The sequence below is a fragment of the Nannobrachium achirus genome, assembly GCF_963921795.1.
Source record: "Nannobrachium achirus genome assembly, chromosome: 6".
Taxonomy (NCBI): domain Eukaryota; kingdom Metazoa; phylum Chordata; class Actinopteri; order Myctophiformes; family Myctophidae; genus Nannobrachium; species Nannobrachium achirus.
Genome location: NC_137815.1, coordinates 14,302,043 through 14,318,779, shown reverse-complemented (window position 1 = coordinate 14,318,779; position 16,737 = coordinate 14,302,043). Strand labels below are relative to the sequence as shown.

The window sequence follows — 16,737 nt, the reverse complement described above, 5'->3', positions numbered from 1 at the left end:
AGGCTAATATAGAAATTGATAGCTTATTGTGTCTAAAAAGACACATTTAGCTACTTGTATGCATGCCTCCACCCACTGAAATCAAAATACTAAAATCTCTAAAACAATAGAAAGCAGTAAATGAAAACATTTTAACACTCATCTTTTCTTTTCTCTAATTACAATCTAAAATATGAATACTTGTTATAAAAAAAACAAAGTTACTTTCCACCTCTGCCCCAATGTACCACATGAAACTCAAAAGACAAGATCGGAGGGATGTGACGTCACTCACCGGTCTCTGACTGGCTTGCCAGCTGTTGCTTGACAGAGTCAGGTGATGAGGACTTGGGCGAGCTTCTGCTGTTAAGGTCACGGGGGTCAAAATAGCAGAGGGTTAGAGGACTTAAACGACTTCAAACTAAAAAACAAGTAAAAACAAAACTCTAAAAAGAACTGTAGGCGAGCGATCGCCCTTCACTGTCATACTTATAGTCTCTGTCGCGTGGAAACTTCATATGTCCACAAAAACAAAAACTGTTACTTTTCAGGATTGAAATTCAATAATAGCAGAAATAGCAGATCGACAAAAGTAGCAGAAAACACGTGTTTCGCGTTGCGTTACGAGCTTGCGGATCTGCTATTTTTGATGCTTTTATGTTAATTTACAAAAAAAAACACACAAAAAGTAAGAATATGAGGTTGGGGGTTTCCGACAGTAAAAGATATGTTATATTGTTAAATAAATAAAATACTCACGTCTCTGGCTGCACCACAGCGACCTTTCTCTGTTTTGCCACTGGAAGAGAGAGGGAAAGGGCCGTTAAGTCACACTTAAATCCCTTTTTACCGTAGGTGTGGGTGTAATAGCGATGTGTCAATAATTTGGAGTCAAGTGCAATAACTGAAACAGGCTTTGTTATTGCAGTTGTATAATACTTGGAACAGAAAAGATAATACCCACTGTGTTTGTGAGTGGAGTAAGTAGTAGTAAGCATTGAGGTGCCATTATATGACCCATAGGGGCGGCATAGCTCAGGGGTAGAGAAACCGTCATTAGAGCACGAAGGCTCCCTCTGAGTTAATGTGGAAGAATCCTTGAGCAAGAGTAGAAGGAGCGTACTGGAGCAATCACGGACTTTTAAAGCCTTTTTATTGATACAGGGTACAGGCAAAAGTGAGTCACTTTTGCCTGTACCCTGTATCAATAAAAAGGCTTTAAAAGTCCGTGATTGCTCCAGTACGCTCCTTCTACACATTCAAGTCCTATTTCTGAGATGCACCGGACCGGCCTGAACTAGGCTAGAGGCGCGATGGATACTCCTCTTGCTTAATCCTTGAGCAAGACTCTGAACCCCTAGTTGCTCCCGGTGAGCAGGTTGGTGCCTTGCATGGTTTCCTCTGCCATCAGTGTATGAATTTGTGTGTGAATGGGTGAATGTAATGCACAATTTATGTAATGCGCCTTGAATAAAAGCGCTATATAAATGCACCATTTATTTTATGTATTTATTTATAGGGGCAGAAGTCCCGTTACTGTAACGTGAGGTAGTACTTCCCCCGGACATGTTGTACGAGACAAGTACACCCCCTGAACATGTTGTACGAGACAAGTACACCCACTGGACATGTTGTACGAGACAAGTACACCCCCTGGACATGAGGCAGGGACCCCCAATCCAACCCTTGATGCTGAGTACCAAGCAGAGAGGCATTGGGTCCCATTGTCTTCAGTACTGTATGACCCGACCCGGGGAATCAAACGCTAAACTTCCAGTCTCAGGACGGACACTCTAACCACAAGCCCCCCGAGCTGGCCTGTGTGTGAAGTGCATTTACGGTATTTGTGTAGGTTGTGGTACGGTATACGTACCTAGTGGTTTGATAGGGTAGACCAGAGGGTAGCCGTTTGTCTCACACCAGCTGACAGGGAAGATGTCCAGAGAGTCCACGTGAACGATCACCTCCGGCATGGGCTGTTTCAGTCCTGGAAACACAAGAGACAGCCATTCAGTTCTGACATCCTTTAACCATTAAAACCTGGAAAGCATCTATGTTCTGTCTACTCTATACCGTATATATATACACACATATTCGTGCCGTGTTGCAATCTTGTACCATACATACATTTGTCTTTTAAAGGAGTAGTTCACCCCCAAAATGACTATTTTCTATTGATTAGTCACGCCATGGAGACTAGAGTTCAATAATATTTTTAGTTTTTTGTCGCATTCCTAAGACAAAAATGTGATAACAATAATTTTACCCCCATTCGTTCCCCATCCAGAATCAATGGGGGTAAATTTACTCAAATCAAATTTTTGTCTTAGGAATGTGACAAAAACCAAAAAATATTATTGAACTCTACTCTCCATGGCATGAGTAATCAATAGAAAAAAAGTCATTTTGGTGGTGAACTACTCCTTTATGATTTTTAAACTTTTTTTTAACACAAATCTTCTCTTCTGGGGGGTCCCTGGCAAGGAACATGTTCAGATGGGTGTCCACGCAGCCAAATAAATATCATTTTGGCACGAAAACATTTGAGAACCGCTGATTTATATGGCATTTTCAGAAATACAATGTTGTCGAAACACCTTCTTGAGGATCCCTGGGAGGTCCGCGGACCTCACTTTGAGAACCACGGTGGCAAGTGGAAACAGATAAAAAGCCGGGTTTCTATTCTCACCTTCTAGGCTGAGCCAAACGTATTGACCTTTGACCCTGGTTACAGTGGCCACGTGGATGTTCTGGGGTGACAGCGGGTTGACCGCCTCCAGTTTCATGGCCTCTCTGAAGCCGTGCTCGCTCTCCTCCTGTCAATCAAACACAGTCACACACCAACTTTTTTCACTGAAGAAAAACGATAATAAAAACCAAGCTATAAGCACAGTTTTTGGAATGAAGTCATGAAGTGTCTGTCAGGAATCTTTAACCCATTTAGGCCTAGAATTATTGAATGCTTTAACCAGTGAAAAATAGCAGATATACAAGCTCACAGCGCGCTGCGAGCTTGTAGATCTGCTATTTTTGAAAAAGGTCGTGAAAATGTGTGCAAATCTTTGAATATGTGTATTTTCAAGGCGAACGTTTGTAACTCAAATTTTGCTTCTGGGGGGTCCCTGGACCTAAATATTTTGAGATGGGGGTCCGTGGCCAAATAAATATCATTTTGGGGGTCCTTCACAGGAAAAGGTTTAAGAACCATTGACATAGTAGTCTCTCAAGAACAGACCAACTGAGCTCCAAGTGAAAAAGAGCCTTTCTTTGACGATGGCTGGCCAGATTGCTGACATAGAAACATAGGTTTTTCAAAGAATCTTAGAAGGATTCAAAAGACACTTATAGAATCGGGTCAAAATTCAAATTTTCACGATTTTTCAAAAATAGCAGATCTACAAGCTCGCAGCGCGGCACTCGGTGCCGCGCTGTGAGCTTGTATATCTGCTATTTTTCAATAGTTAAAGCATAAAATAATGATACACAAAATGTGTACCCGTTCTGAATGGGTTAAAATCACAGTTCCACTAAGTGCTAAACTCTGTATACTCGGAATTCATCCAAAGAACTTTACACAGTCAGCGAAACTAGCTAAAATCTTAAGACTTTGGTCTTCTCCAAGCTAGAAGAGCTCTGGCATTATGCTGGAAAAGTGTTGAAGCCCCAACATTGAGGATGTGGCATCGGGAACTCATGAATTCCATCGGGCTGGAGAGGTTGACATATAAAGTTAGGGGTAAACAGAGTGATTTTGAACAGCTGTGGGAGATGTATATGAATGCCATGGAAATAACTACCTAATGTAATAATAATATATGGTTAAAGAAAGTCTTTGTAAATGTATGGGAACTATGTATTATTATTAATATTATTACTCTAAATAGGCATGTGCAGGTGGTATGTGTGTGAATGTGAAGTGTCTTTGTCTTTATGTATTGTATGTAAAAAAAATAAGAAAACCAATAAAAATATATTTAAAAAAAAACAAAAAAACAAGCTATGATCATTTTGAGTCATTTATGTTTGGTTGCGCTCTCGCAACAAGCCAAAAGAGTAAAACACAAACAAGCCAACGTAAGATCTATTCCTTATGAATGCAGTTCATGTGTTAATGCTGACAGCACTAATGAAAACATTCCGGTTTTCCCCCCCGATGGCTGAATGTGTGAGTTTTGTCGCAGATCATTAAAATAGCACGTCTTATTCTACAGTGTTAACAGGCAGTGAAAGTTAATTGGCAGCCCATATATTTCTAACCACATCGTGGAGGCAGGCAGGCAGCCAGCCATCAAACATGGAAACATGCTAGGGGTTGCATTATATTAATAGCTACATTGGTAAAAACCTCATTTCCTACATGAACTTGCTAATGACAGGCAATAAAAAAATCACACCCGTGTTAACTGAGCGGTGGTCGTGGAGGCTGCGCAACAGCAAAACAAATATATATATACCTGTATATATATATAATAAAAAATATTAAAACAATATTAAACAAAATATTAATAATAAAATGCATGTCACTCAGGCCGCCACTGGTATCCATCCATCATCCATCCATCCGTGTGTGTGTGTGTGTGTGTGTGTGTGTGTGTGTGTGTGTGTGTGTGTGTGTGTGTGTGTGTGTGTGTGTGTGTGTGTGTGTGTGTGTGTGTGTGTGTGTGTGTGTGTGTGTGTGTGTGTGTGGGGTCTGGCCTGAACAACAGCGCCCCTCCCTTAACATGTGTGGTCAAAAAAGGTACTGTAGGCTACAGACAGACAGACAGACAGACAGACACGGACGCAGACAGACAGACATACCCACACACACGGCCACGTATAGGAGCGTTGTGACCACCGCTCAAAAAAACATAATTTCTGTTATTGTGAATGCATTAGCGCGGAAAAAAACAGATCTGTGTTTCAGAAAAGTGCCAGTTAGGTTACAGAGTTGCAGAAATGAGGATTGTTTAAGAGACTTAATGCATTATAATCACATTTATAATGCATTATAATGCACTTATAAGGCATTATAACACTTAATGTTTATAATTATGCATAACAAAACAAAATCTAAAATGTGCAGATGTACAGGCTCAGGACGCGCCGCATCGTGGCGAATTGCGAGCTTGTAGATTGGCTAATTTTGCTATGTTTATGGCAGTATGACAAAGTAGTGAGTAGGGCATCGATTTATAAAGAGGAAAAACATAAAAATGTAAATATGGAGATACAAGGTTTGTGTTGTTATTATTACTAGCCCTTACCCGTTCAAAGATATGAGCTCCGAAATGATGTGCAGTGTGTGGGTTATGGGATGTGCACTGTGCACACAGTATATGAGGGATGGAAAGTAACTTTAACTGGTGCTTGCATGCTAATATGTAGGAGCATCAATGTAAGAAATACCCGTTCCATGTAACGGCTACAGAGATACTGTATACCGATCTGCATGATTTTTGGACAACATCTGTAACAGGGCCAGAACCCCCCACCCCCCCCGCCCGCCCGCCCGCCCGCCTGCCAGCCTGCACACACACACACTCCCCCCCCCGTGTGTGTGTGTGTGTGTGTGTTTGTGTGTGATTGTGCATGGCCTGAACAACAGCGCCCCTCCCTTAACATGTGTGGTCACAAAAGGTACTGTAGGCTAAATAGATATAGATACACCATAAAAATGCTAATATACAGCATACGATTTGTGAAAGTGACAAACGGGCTTCACAGTTATGTCAGGTGTGTTCATATGCTGATGGTGATGCGATTTCAGATCAATTGCTCCAGCCACCGAGGAGAAACGCTGAGATAGACAGACAGACACTCACTCACTCAGACATTCGCAAAATTATAGTATAGATTGTGATGGTGCTGTGACTCACTGTGGGGAAGCAGTGCTGTGGAGCTGCCTCTGCCTCACACTGCTTCAGGTAGTCAGCCCAGTCAAAGTCCTGGCCCTGGAACCCTGCCGGGAAGACACAACAACACATGATGCTTTAGCAGGGGTCTTCAACGTTTTCAGGCCAAGGACCCCTTTGTTGAGAGAGAGATGAGGCAGGGACACCCACAACCTTCTCATAGATCCCATAGTTTCATTGATTGACAGCACGATCATCAGTGTATTTTGGATTCATGTCAATTTGTGTTTTCAGATAACCATGTGAACCGTGAACCGGGGTCACAGTGAAGTGACAGTTTAAAGACCTTTAACTTTTTCGCCGCCGTTGACAGTCCTCACCGTCATTGAAAGGGTTAATACCATGGCGCCGTTGACGGTGAGGACTGTGAATCTTACTGTATATACAGTAAAGATATTATTACTTACTTAATGTCGCTCCGGTCCCGCTCGCATCGGTAATGTCGGCGATTTGTTTACAACGCACGTTGGGCGTGCACGCGAAGTGAAGCTCCTCAATGTTAAGTCAATGGAGAGGCCCATAAAGAAACTTCATTTAAACAAAATAGCCATTTTGAGACATTTTGCAGCAGATCTAAATGTAAACAAGGCAAAAGGCAGGGCGCAGCCATCTTCATCTTCTTGTCGCACACTGTCATGTGACTAGATGACGTAATCGTTGCCGTCAAGTGATAATCCAAAAAAACAAAAACAACCCCCTTCCGGCCCTTCAAAATAATAGCGGCGGCCGACGGAGGAAACGACGTGGCGCCGAGGCACCAAGCAACCTTCAGATTAAGAGGCAGTAGATGTGTTAAGACCTTATTAATACCACAAAAAAAGAGCATTACTGCATTAAAAGTAATTGACAAACTATATTATAAAAACTGGTCAAACATTGGCCAAATTGTCATATAACATAAGGAAGAGGCAAACATTGATGTTCATGTGTCAAATGTGGGAAATAGCCAATCTACTATCTCACAATGACTAGGAAATGAGAGGCGTTGTGAGCTTGTAGATATGCTAATTACATTTTTTATATTTTCGCCTCCGTCGTAGGTAATAATTGACAATTTGAACATGTTTTTATTTCTTTTTTGACAATTTGGTGTTTGACCTTTTTTTGTATAGTTTATTGGTTACTTTAGTAAAGGTAGTAATAGTCTTATTATTAGTTTATTTGTTTGTATTTTAAAACAGCCTTAAAAGTCCTTAAATTGTTACTTTAGAAATGTGCCGATACCATGCATATACAGTAATATTGTAAGTTGCTTTGCAAATCATCTGGGGGGCCCCCAAGATTATTTGTCCACAGTTTGGGAACCACTGTTGTAGAGCAACATGCCACTCAGGCCAGGTCAACATTCAGAATATTATAACAGGGAAGTGTGGGAGAGTCTAATGTCCTGGTTCAGCCAAATGACGTCTCCAGGGAACAAACTACTTCTCACTGTGTGTGTGGGTGTGAATAGTTCTGTTAACGCCTTGCAAAGGGCAGTGAGGCAAACAGGAGGGTGAGAGAGGGAGCAGGACCCAAGGGGCAGGCAAGGGGGGAAAAAAACTAGACTAGAAAAATTGCTTCTCCGAGTCCAGGGGGTCTATTTTGATTGTCTTAACCCATTTAGTGCTCCAGACATGAACAGGTTAAATGTCCAGCGTGCCTCTCGCAGGGCTCCATACGCGGCCAGTATCTTATTTTGAAGGCCAGAAGTCCATTGCGTAAACACTTCCGGGTTGACGTCATGACGTCATTCAACCGGAGCCTTCGTCACCCCATGCCGTTCCTAAAATGGCCGATCGATGCATTTGTTATTATGTTATTGTAGCGAGAATCTAATGCCATCCTTGGCTTTAAAAGTGTTGTTTGGAGAAAATGGACATTAAAGATGAGATTCCCCGTCGGCCTCCATGTTATGGGATTACTATTTTGTGCACGTGGATCCGTGATGATGATGAATCGGCGAGGCCGATCGTGCCAGGACCTTCCGCCGGGCTATAGGGTAGGAGAACCGGGATCGGCACTCTAAATACTTGAGTATTTTTCACGTGTATACTCGGGATCGGCTAGAAATGAGTTAATTACCAGGTCTTATGCCTTAACCTAAAGGCCTGTCCATACTGTCTCCGACCACCAAACTTTTCGTCTGAGAGTGCCAACTTTCCAACGTGCAGCTTTCCAAACTCGAATTCGGGGTAATGCTTTTCAGAAGATGCGAGTGATGTCATTTTGTAGTTGAACTGGGCCTTTCAGATGAAAAGTGTTTCCCAAAATGTGGGTCAGGACCCCAAAGTTATTTTTAGGGGTCCCCAGATGATTAAGCTTAATGTGCAACATTGTTTTCTCACTTAACAGTAAACAAGCCAACATACAGTATACATTTCTACAGTGACAATCTAATGACTTTTAAGACCTTTTTATACCAAAGGGGGGCTCAGGGGGACCCCGTTCTACTTCTACACACACACACACACACACACACACACACACACACACACACACACACACACACACACACACACACACACACACACACACACACACACACACACACACACACACACACACACACACACACACACACACACACACACCTGGAGGAGGGCTGAGGGGGACCCCGTTCTTGAGGCACCACTGGGTGGGGAAGATCCCTGGGCTGTCCCTGTGGCACAGGAAGCTCCGCCCACTGACCCCGCCCTCTGACCCCTCACAGAGGTCATCCATCCTGACCAGGAAGAAGTGCTCGTTGAACACCTGAAAACAAAAGATGGTGGATTTAGAAAGATACGTCCATAATACCAGCCTTTCTGTGAGGAGTTTGCATGTTCTCCCCGTGTCTCCTAGGGTAGGTACTCTCACAAAAATCATGCAGTAATCCTGGTCTCTATTCTGCCTCCCCCTGGCCAGCCGGGGCGCCTGATGGAAGGGAAAGGAACTGGTTGGAATAACGTGTTCCTTCCACGCGCTACGTCTAACCAGGGAAACTCCCCCCTGTCAGGTGAAAAGAAGCGGCTAGGACTGCTCATGCATAGAAAGGAAGCATGAGGTCAGTCCGTTGTCTCCCCAGGTTGGCAGAGGGAGTGTAGCGCCCAGGATTACATTAGATACATTAGATAATAGCAGATCTACATGCTCACAACGCCTCGCGCTGCGAGGCGTTGTGAGCATGTAGATCGGCTATTTTCACAATGTCTGAAAAAAAAAACTAATTTTGGACATTTTTTACACAGGTTTCTACGGTTTCTTGGGGTGGATATGGCAGCCTGGAATGGTTGTTCAAGTGCAGCTAAACTTGACATGTTAGTAAATGTGCCACAATTAACAATAATGCATTGCACCTGTGCAGCTGACCTGCAGAACCTGGGAGTATACCATATTGTCAAGATGGGGAGAAGTGTGGATAATAGTTAAAGTGATAATTTTGTTACATTTTTGCATTTGTAGTTATTTTACTGTAATTTAACAACATAATAACCAGCACAGATAGACAAAGAGACATTACTCTGTAAAAAAGTGCCCTCTCCAGACCATGAATGTGGCTTTTACTATGGTGCAAGATATGCAAATGCCCTCTTTCCATGCCGTACCTGAAGGCAGCATTCAAGAGAATTGCCTTGTTCAAACTCTCCTGAACTTGAATGCAGCATCTTATGTTGAAAGAATTACCCTCTCTGTGTGGAAGTCAAGGATCGACAATAGCCGACCTTTGTGAGCTTGGAGGTCTGCTATTTTCGATATTTTCACCAAATGGCCCTTTTAGAATTGTCAGGCCTTGCCTATCTAACATTCTCTGCACGTCCCTGGTTTGGGGTGTTGGAGAAAAAACAAACAAAGTTAGAATATGGAGATAGGAGGTTTCTGGCTGACAGGGGGAGATGGTTACCTTGGCGACGGTCGCAGGACGAATGTAGACCGCTGTCAACGGGTCGACAGCTTCTAGTTTCATTCCTTCTTTAAAACAGTGAGAGGACATGGCAGGTTGATCCTGAAACACATGCACACACACAGAGAGAGAGACACACACACACAGTTCAATAGATGTGACCGGAATCGCTAAAATACTAAAGGATCCCAACCCCAATTGTGATTCTTATGGTTTGGTTACATTTTTGTGTTCATTTCTAAAACTATGACGAACAATGTTTGCCGATTTCCATTTCCAATAAAAACTAAGCTATGATGACTAAAACCAAGACTATTAACTCATTGCATGCCAGGCCCGATAGTCCCGAGATTATTTCAATGTCTTTCCCTGCCAGGCCCGATAGTCCCGAGAATTTCCGCCATTTTGAAAAAAAAAAAAAAAAAAAAAAAAATCAAATTTTTTTTTGGACCCCAAAAAATGTAGTAGGCATGATAGAAATCGCGAAATTGCATGTTTAACCCCCATAGCAACCCCATCTATCAAACATGGCAGCCATCTTTGTTTACATTTTAGGAAAACATAATGGCTTGTATCTCATGAATGCCTGAACGGATTTCCATTCGGATTTTTTTGTTTGAAAGATGTGAGCAATGTGGACACACGTGGTGCATTATCTAGGCATGGGTGTGCATGATCCGTGCACTATGAATTACATGGAAGTCTATGGTGCCTCTGGTCTCCATAGACTTCCATGTAATTCATAGTGCGAAGGTATTGTTAAATGGCGGGGAATGTGTTAAGACAATTTCCTCAAAAAATAAAAACTGGACTAAAATATTATGGAGGGTCTAGTGGGGAAAAGAGCCAGAAGAACTAAAAGACAAGTCATTTTATGTTTGGTTGCGCTCAGGTGTTACGCTCTGAAAATAGCAGATCTACAGGCTCACAACATGTGAGCTTGTAGAACGGCTATTTTCAACATGCGACTAAGTACCAAAATGCATTTTTGTCGTAAAAATCAACTGTAGATTTAGTCAACTAAGATTTTAGTTCAACTAAAACATTTCAGATGATTAAAACTAAATAGAATTGTATTCAAAAGACAAACTAAAATCAAAACGTGCTGTCTAAATGTCAGAGTGAAGGGAACAAAGGCTGTGAGTGTGTTCTGTTACCTTGCTGAACTCCTCTGTGAGGGCGGCATCTCCAGGCAGTTCACTGATCCTCCGTCTGACCTCCTCCCACTCTGCCTCTGTCCTCAAAGGCACCACGGCTGAAAGAACCAAAAAAACAAAACAAAAAAAAAGGAAAATCAGCTATTGAATAATAATATTCATGATTCTCTGTGTTTTGGCCTCGTTTCAATAAACGATGCTGCCAGGCAGAGAACCTTATGTCTCCATATCTCTTATGTTTAAGCGTGTCTGTGGGTTTTATTAACACATTCAATGCCAGGTATTAATTAATTTCTTTTTTGCTTCATTGTTAAATGAATGGCCTACTTGATCATACTACAGCGTCACACATAAGTTGCAAAAGTAGCAGATATGCAAGCTTGTAAATCCGCAGTTTTGAACATACAGTAATGAGGTTTGCACCCGACAGAGGATATATAATATTTAGGGCTGTCAGTCGATTCAAATATTTTATCATATTAATCGCATGATTGTCCATAGTTAATCATGATTAATCGCAAATTTATTGCATATTTGTATCCGTTCTAAATCTACCTCAAACAGATATTTTTCAAGTTTTTAATACTCTTATCAACATGGGTCATGGGAGCAGACAACTGCTTGCTTTTGCAAATGTTTATTATTATTGAAACAATGACAAATACTGTCCTGAATCTTCTTCAAGTAACGGTGTGCATGGGATGAAATCATAAACTCAAGCCCAACAAATAACAGGTGGGCATATTGATATACTAACTGTAAATTAACATAAATTGAGCGCAGAATATTGTAGCCTCTGTGGTACATTCCAAGCATTTAGCTCCCTACTGAAAGTAGTTGAAGAAATGTAATGCCTAATGAGTTGTGGGGTAACAACAGTAAAGGTACTGCATCTACAATGACCATGGAAATCCACAACACAACAGCAAAACAGCAGCAAGCTCACTGACATAGAGAACTGTGTCCTAAACTACGAATCGGCTAAATGGCTAAAATATATAAAGATGCGATTGACTGTGATTAAAATAATTAATCACGATTAACATAACGTTGAGTTAATTACGATTAATCGAGTTAACTCTGACAGCCCTAATAATAATTTTATAACCATCATGTCCGCACCAAACTGCAGGCCTGCAACCCCCCCCCCCCCCCCCATACTACATACTGTAATTAGCCAGGAGTGGGAGGAAGTTATTTCTTTTCTAATGCAAATGCCAAACCACAGAGGTTACATTTAAAGAGAGACGTTCTAGGTGACCCCCGAAAACAAGCAAAGCTATTCTGGTGCAAGAATCAATCAAGGCACGCTCAGAGAAAACACACTCCCTCCCTCATAGCATTCCATCTCTGCCACCACCCACCCTTTCTTCAAGCACTCAAAAAGAAAACTGTGCCAAAAACTGCTTTGTATGCGTGTGCTTTGTGATTTCATTTACAAAATAATCAATATCAGAGGAGACCCAGTGTCAAATCAAGGACTCTCTTAAAAAAAGAAGAAAAAAAATCGAACCTCTGTTCGAAGTGGAGCTGTGTGTGTGTGTGTGTGTGTGTGTGTGTGTGTGTGTGTGTGTGTGTGTGTGTGTGTGTGTGTGTGTGTGTGCAACAGCGCCCCTCCCTTAACATGTGTGGTCAGAAAAGGTTACTGCAGGCTACATACAGACAGACACAGACAGACAGACACGGACGGAGACAGACCCACACACACGGCCACGTATAGGGAGCTTGTGTTCCACAAAGCTCCAAAAAAAACACCATAGTTGCTGCTAAAGGGACTATACACATTCCTGTAGGCTAGCTAGTGAGCATGTGAGCAAACGTTATCCAGTTAAAGCCTGGCTGATCCTGTCCACAAAACAATGATGCATTCAATACTGCACGATTTAAACGTGATATCTTGATATTTTTGTCTTGTTTCTCCTAACAAGGGAACTGAGGTGGCGTAGTGAAAATGTTTGACACTGCCCCATTAACTTCATATTATAGTCACAGCTAGCATTCTAGGTGTGGATAGCACTTAAAGGAGTGATGTCACAATCCGAAGATTAACATTATGCTACAGTAGGTCACGTGGTCTTTCTACAAACACTCTGAAAACGGAGAAAGTGACTGCGTAGTATATTTCGTCCTTTATAATTTTCATATCTCTAAATGCTAGTTTTAAATTTTAACACATTTACTACCATTAACCTCATCATTTGGAATGCAAGGGGTTCACTGCCATGGTCATGTCCGGGTTTTCAGTGATTACGCTAGAGAGCGCTCTTCGCCAACGTATGAATGGTGCTAGGTTGCTACTTGCTAGGAGACGGATACAACCGGAAATGATGTCATCCCAAGTTTTTCCGCCCCATTCACTTAGATTCTTTTTCCAGATTGAGTTTTTTGGTTAAAACAATTTTTTTACGGACCCTAACTAAGGAACACAGTTATATATATACAGTATATCGTCACTGTCAGTAACCTTGTATCTCCAAGTTTCAAATGTGTATGTTTTTTGGTAAATTAATCGGTTGGTACTTCATCATACAAAAGTGTTGCCCAAAACTAGTGAAAATAGCAGATCTACAAGCACATAGATCGTCTATTTTCCACTAGTTTAAATCATTTAAAAAATGATAAATACAAAACGGACATACAAGGTTTCCACCCGACAACAACGACGATATATGCAATTTTTCTATGCTGACCTGTGGGTGGCCTGAGGGTGCAGCCGTGCTCCTTGGCCCAGCCGGGCGGGTGTAGGCGGGGGTGGAGGTAGTAGAGCCAGAGGGTGGAGGCGGCCGGTGCCGGTTCGATCCCCTGGGTGCCCAGGAGGCGGAGCTTCAGCCTGCCGCCGGCGTTCTCCTCCACCTCGGCGGCCCAGGCCAGCCCCGGGTCCCCCGCGTCCTGCAGCTCCATGCAGCGGCCCGCGCACAGCAGCTCCACCGGGTCCGCACCACGCACAGGCTGAGCACATGAGGATGGATGGGGGAGGAGGAGAGGTTAGACTCAGGCACTGGTGGTAAAAGTACTCACATTCAGTGGTGTAAAGCAGGGGTCTTCAACCTTTTCAGGCCACGAACCCCACAATAATCATAATTCGATGGCCAAAACGCATCTGAAAAATTCACTTTGTTGGGAAAATGAAAAAGAAAATGTCTGTTCAACATTAAAACCTATCTACTATTTCTAGTCACATGACATTATTTGGCAAAATGAGGGGCAGAAGGATCTTGCAGACAGACTGACCATTTGCAGCGTAGCCTGTTGTCCTCATTTCAAGTGAAATCCAAAAATTTTGCAGAATTTGCAGATAGGAAGTTTTGCGTTTTGGCCATATTTTAACTGGGGACCCCCCCACCCTGACGAGCACTAAGAGTTGAGGCATTACTTTTTGCATAACACGGTTCTATTGTGAAAATAGCAGATCTACATGCTCACAACGCCTCGCGCTGCGAGGCCTTGTGAGCATGTAGATCAGCTATTTTCACAATTTCTGCCTCTAATATTTGACAATTTGGCCAATGTTTAATTTGTCATTTTAGAGGTATTAACTCACTTAGCGCCGAGCGACTTTCGGGGCGACTAACTAATGATGGCGTTTAGTGCCGAGCGACTCGGAGCGACTTTTATATAAAAGCATTGTTTAAGCTTTTAATTTGGGTTGATAGACGGAGCGGAACGGTTAGCTTACCTTCGACTAGCATACAGATGAAAACCGTGAAAAAAAAGGATACGATTATGACGTCACCTTTAAGCCATAGCTTCCTGTTTACGTAGGCCTCTGTTAGCCGCTAGGCTCAATGCAAACCATCCGACCCTCACGTAGCTTCACTAGGTCGGATTTTGATTCGGAAACTTTCTGTGTGGCATCTATATACGTTCCGATGCCCATACCAATGGTGGTTTGAGACGATCAAGCACGAATTGAGCAGTATTGAGCTCAAATGGCGGCCCGCGGCCTGTCCATTGAATGTCAATGGAGAGCATGTCATTGTACCATCCTGTTATGTCCTGAACCTCGTTTTTTATTCTGACTTAACATGGGACCATGGAAAGTCTGTGGGCTATGGCTCACTCTAGTGGTCATCTTGTGGCATTCGCAGGCACGTGTACCTGGTTATGTAATGTGATTTTGGGGATTCAATATAGCTATTTCCTGGCGTTATAAGCGCAGATTCATATTGAAATCTGGCTCGCTCGGCGCTAAGTGAGTTAAAGTCCTTCAATTGTCACTTTAGAAATGTGCAGATACCCTTGATACACTTAAACTTTATGTTGGTGTGTTTACTGTTGAGGGAGAAAACAATTTTACACATTAAGCTAATCATCTGGGGACCCTTCAAAATAAGTTGGGGTCCTCCCTGGGGGTCCCGACCCACAGGTTGAGAACCACTGGTGTAAAGCAGTGTTTCTCAAACTTTCACATTTCATCTCACCTTAACTCTGACAGTGTACAAATCCATTTGTACACTGTCAGAGTTACAGACTTGTATGGTTCAATTTAGAACCTCCTAAAGGAACCCACAGAGTCCCTGGAATCCACTTTGAGACAACCACTGTTGTAAAGTAACTAAGTCCATTTTTCTTAAGTACTGTGCTTGAGTAAACAATGCGACACATTGTGAGCTTGTAGATCTGCTATTTTCTAAGGATCTTTAGACGTTTTATGCGTTAGAAAAGAACTTGGGAAATGGGACATTCTGCATAATGAGTACATCCTACTCTGGTACTTTAAGTACATGTTGATATCGATACTTTTGTACTTTTACTCAATTACATTCAGGACTTCTACTTCTAACAGAGTATTTCTAAAAAAGAAAATTACTTAAAGGTTAGTTAGTTCACCCAGAAAAATACTTTTTTTCTATCGATTACTCACTTGAATTCATAGATTTGTTTTGTTTTGTTTTTATCGCATTCCTAAGCCAATCATTTGATAACCAGCAGTGGTTCCCTATGGAGACACAAAGAGTCTCCTTTGTGTGCTCTATCGTTTAGCTTGTAGATATGTTATTTTTGGCAAGGGAATAAGTTATAGATAATTAGCTATTAGTGACTCAAGCCTAATATATAGTTCTCATGGGGCAGTACTGTAGAAAATTAAGGCTTCCCTGAATAGCCTGCTACAGAAACGACTATTATGCATTATGGCTATGACAGTTTTCTTAAAATTAGATTGAAAGAAATCAAAATATATCGCCTTACCGCAATGCATCGTATCGTGACTACTTTATCGTGATATGTATCGTATCGCCAGATCCATGCCAATTCACAGCCCTAGTAAGAATGAGGGGTTAGCACACCCAGTTTTGAGTTTGTGGATCTGTAACTTTTTGTGCTTTTGTGTGACGCATCAAGTAGGGAATTAATTTCCAAAAAAAACACAAAAAGTCAAAATATGGATGCCCGACAACAGCAACATAAAATAGGGCATAGCAGTGGCCGTGGTTTTCTGGTGCCCAAAAAAAAAAAAAAAAAAAAAAACCTTTATTTATTATTATAATTATTTTAAACCTAGAATCAAGCCATGCATGATCTTGGTGAATAAAGACCATAAAAGCCTCTGTGAAAAGAAAAAAAAAAAATATATATATATATCCCTTTGTTTAGCTGTTTTCCATATTTCTTTTTCACAGAATCAAGAAAAGGCTGAACATAATTGATATAAATATGTTTGTAGAAGTCTATAGAGAAAAAAAAAATTGTACATTTTTTGAGTGGCACCAGTAAACCACGCCCACGGCTAAGCCCTATAGAGGTTAACATTTAAGGCAATTTAACAATTACAATTTAGTCATTTTATTTCACAGAGGCTCTCATCCAGGGCGCGGACCAAAAGCAAGTCAAACAAAGGCAGTCA

The 16,737-nt window shown here is 41.8% G+C and overlaps 1 protein-coding gene across 4 annotated transcripts in view; it reads right to left on the bottom strand.

The window, feature by feature from the left end:
• The window catches only part of sfmbt1 (Scm like with four mbt domains 1), a 36,678-nt gene that overhangs the window by 8,528 nt on the left and 11,413 nt on the right, over positions 1–16,737 (bottom strand). For all 4 annotated transcript variants that reach the window (XM_080727521.1, XM_080727523.1, XM_080727522.1 and 1 more), the window contains exons 6-14: positions 13,583–13,841; positions 10,893–10,990; positions 9,736–9,837; positions 8,447–8,606; positions 5,838–5,920; positions 2,669–2,795; positions 1,853–1,966; positions 739–778; positions 275–342 (exon numbers count right to left, since the gene is read on the bottom strand). In XM_080727521.1, coding sequence (XP_080583647.1) covers positions 275–342; positions 739–778; positions 1,853–1,966; positions 2,669–2,795; positions 5,838–5,920; positions 8,447–8,606; positions 9,736–9,837; positions 10,893–10,990; positions 13,583–13,841 — 1,051 coding nt within the window. The remainder of the gene's footprint in view (positions 1–274; positions 343–738; positions 779–1,852; positions 1,967–2,668; positions 2,796–5,837; positions 5,921–8,446; positions 8,607–9,735; positions 9,838–10,892; positions 10,991–13,582; positions 13,842–16,737) is intronic.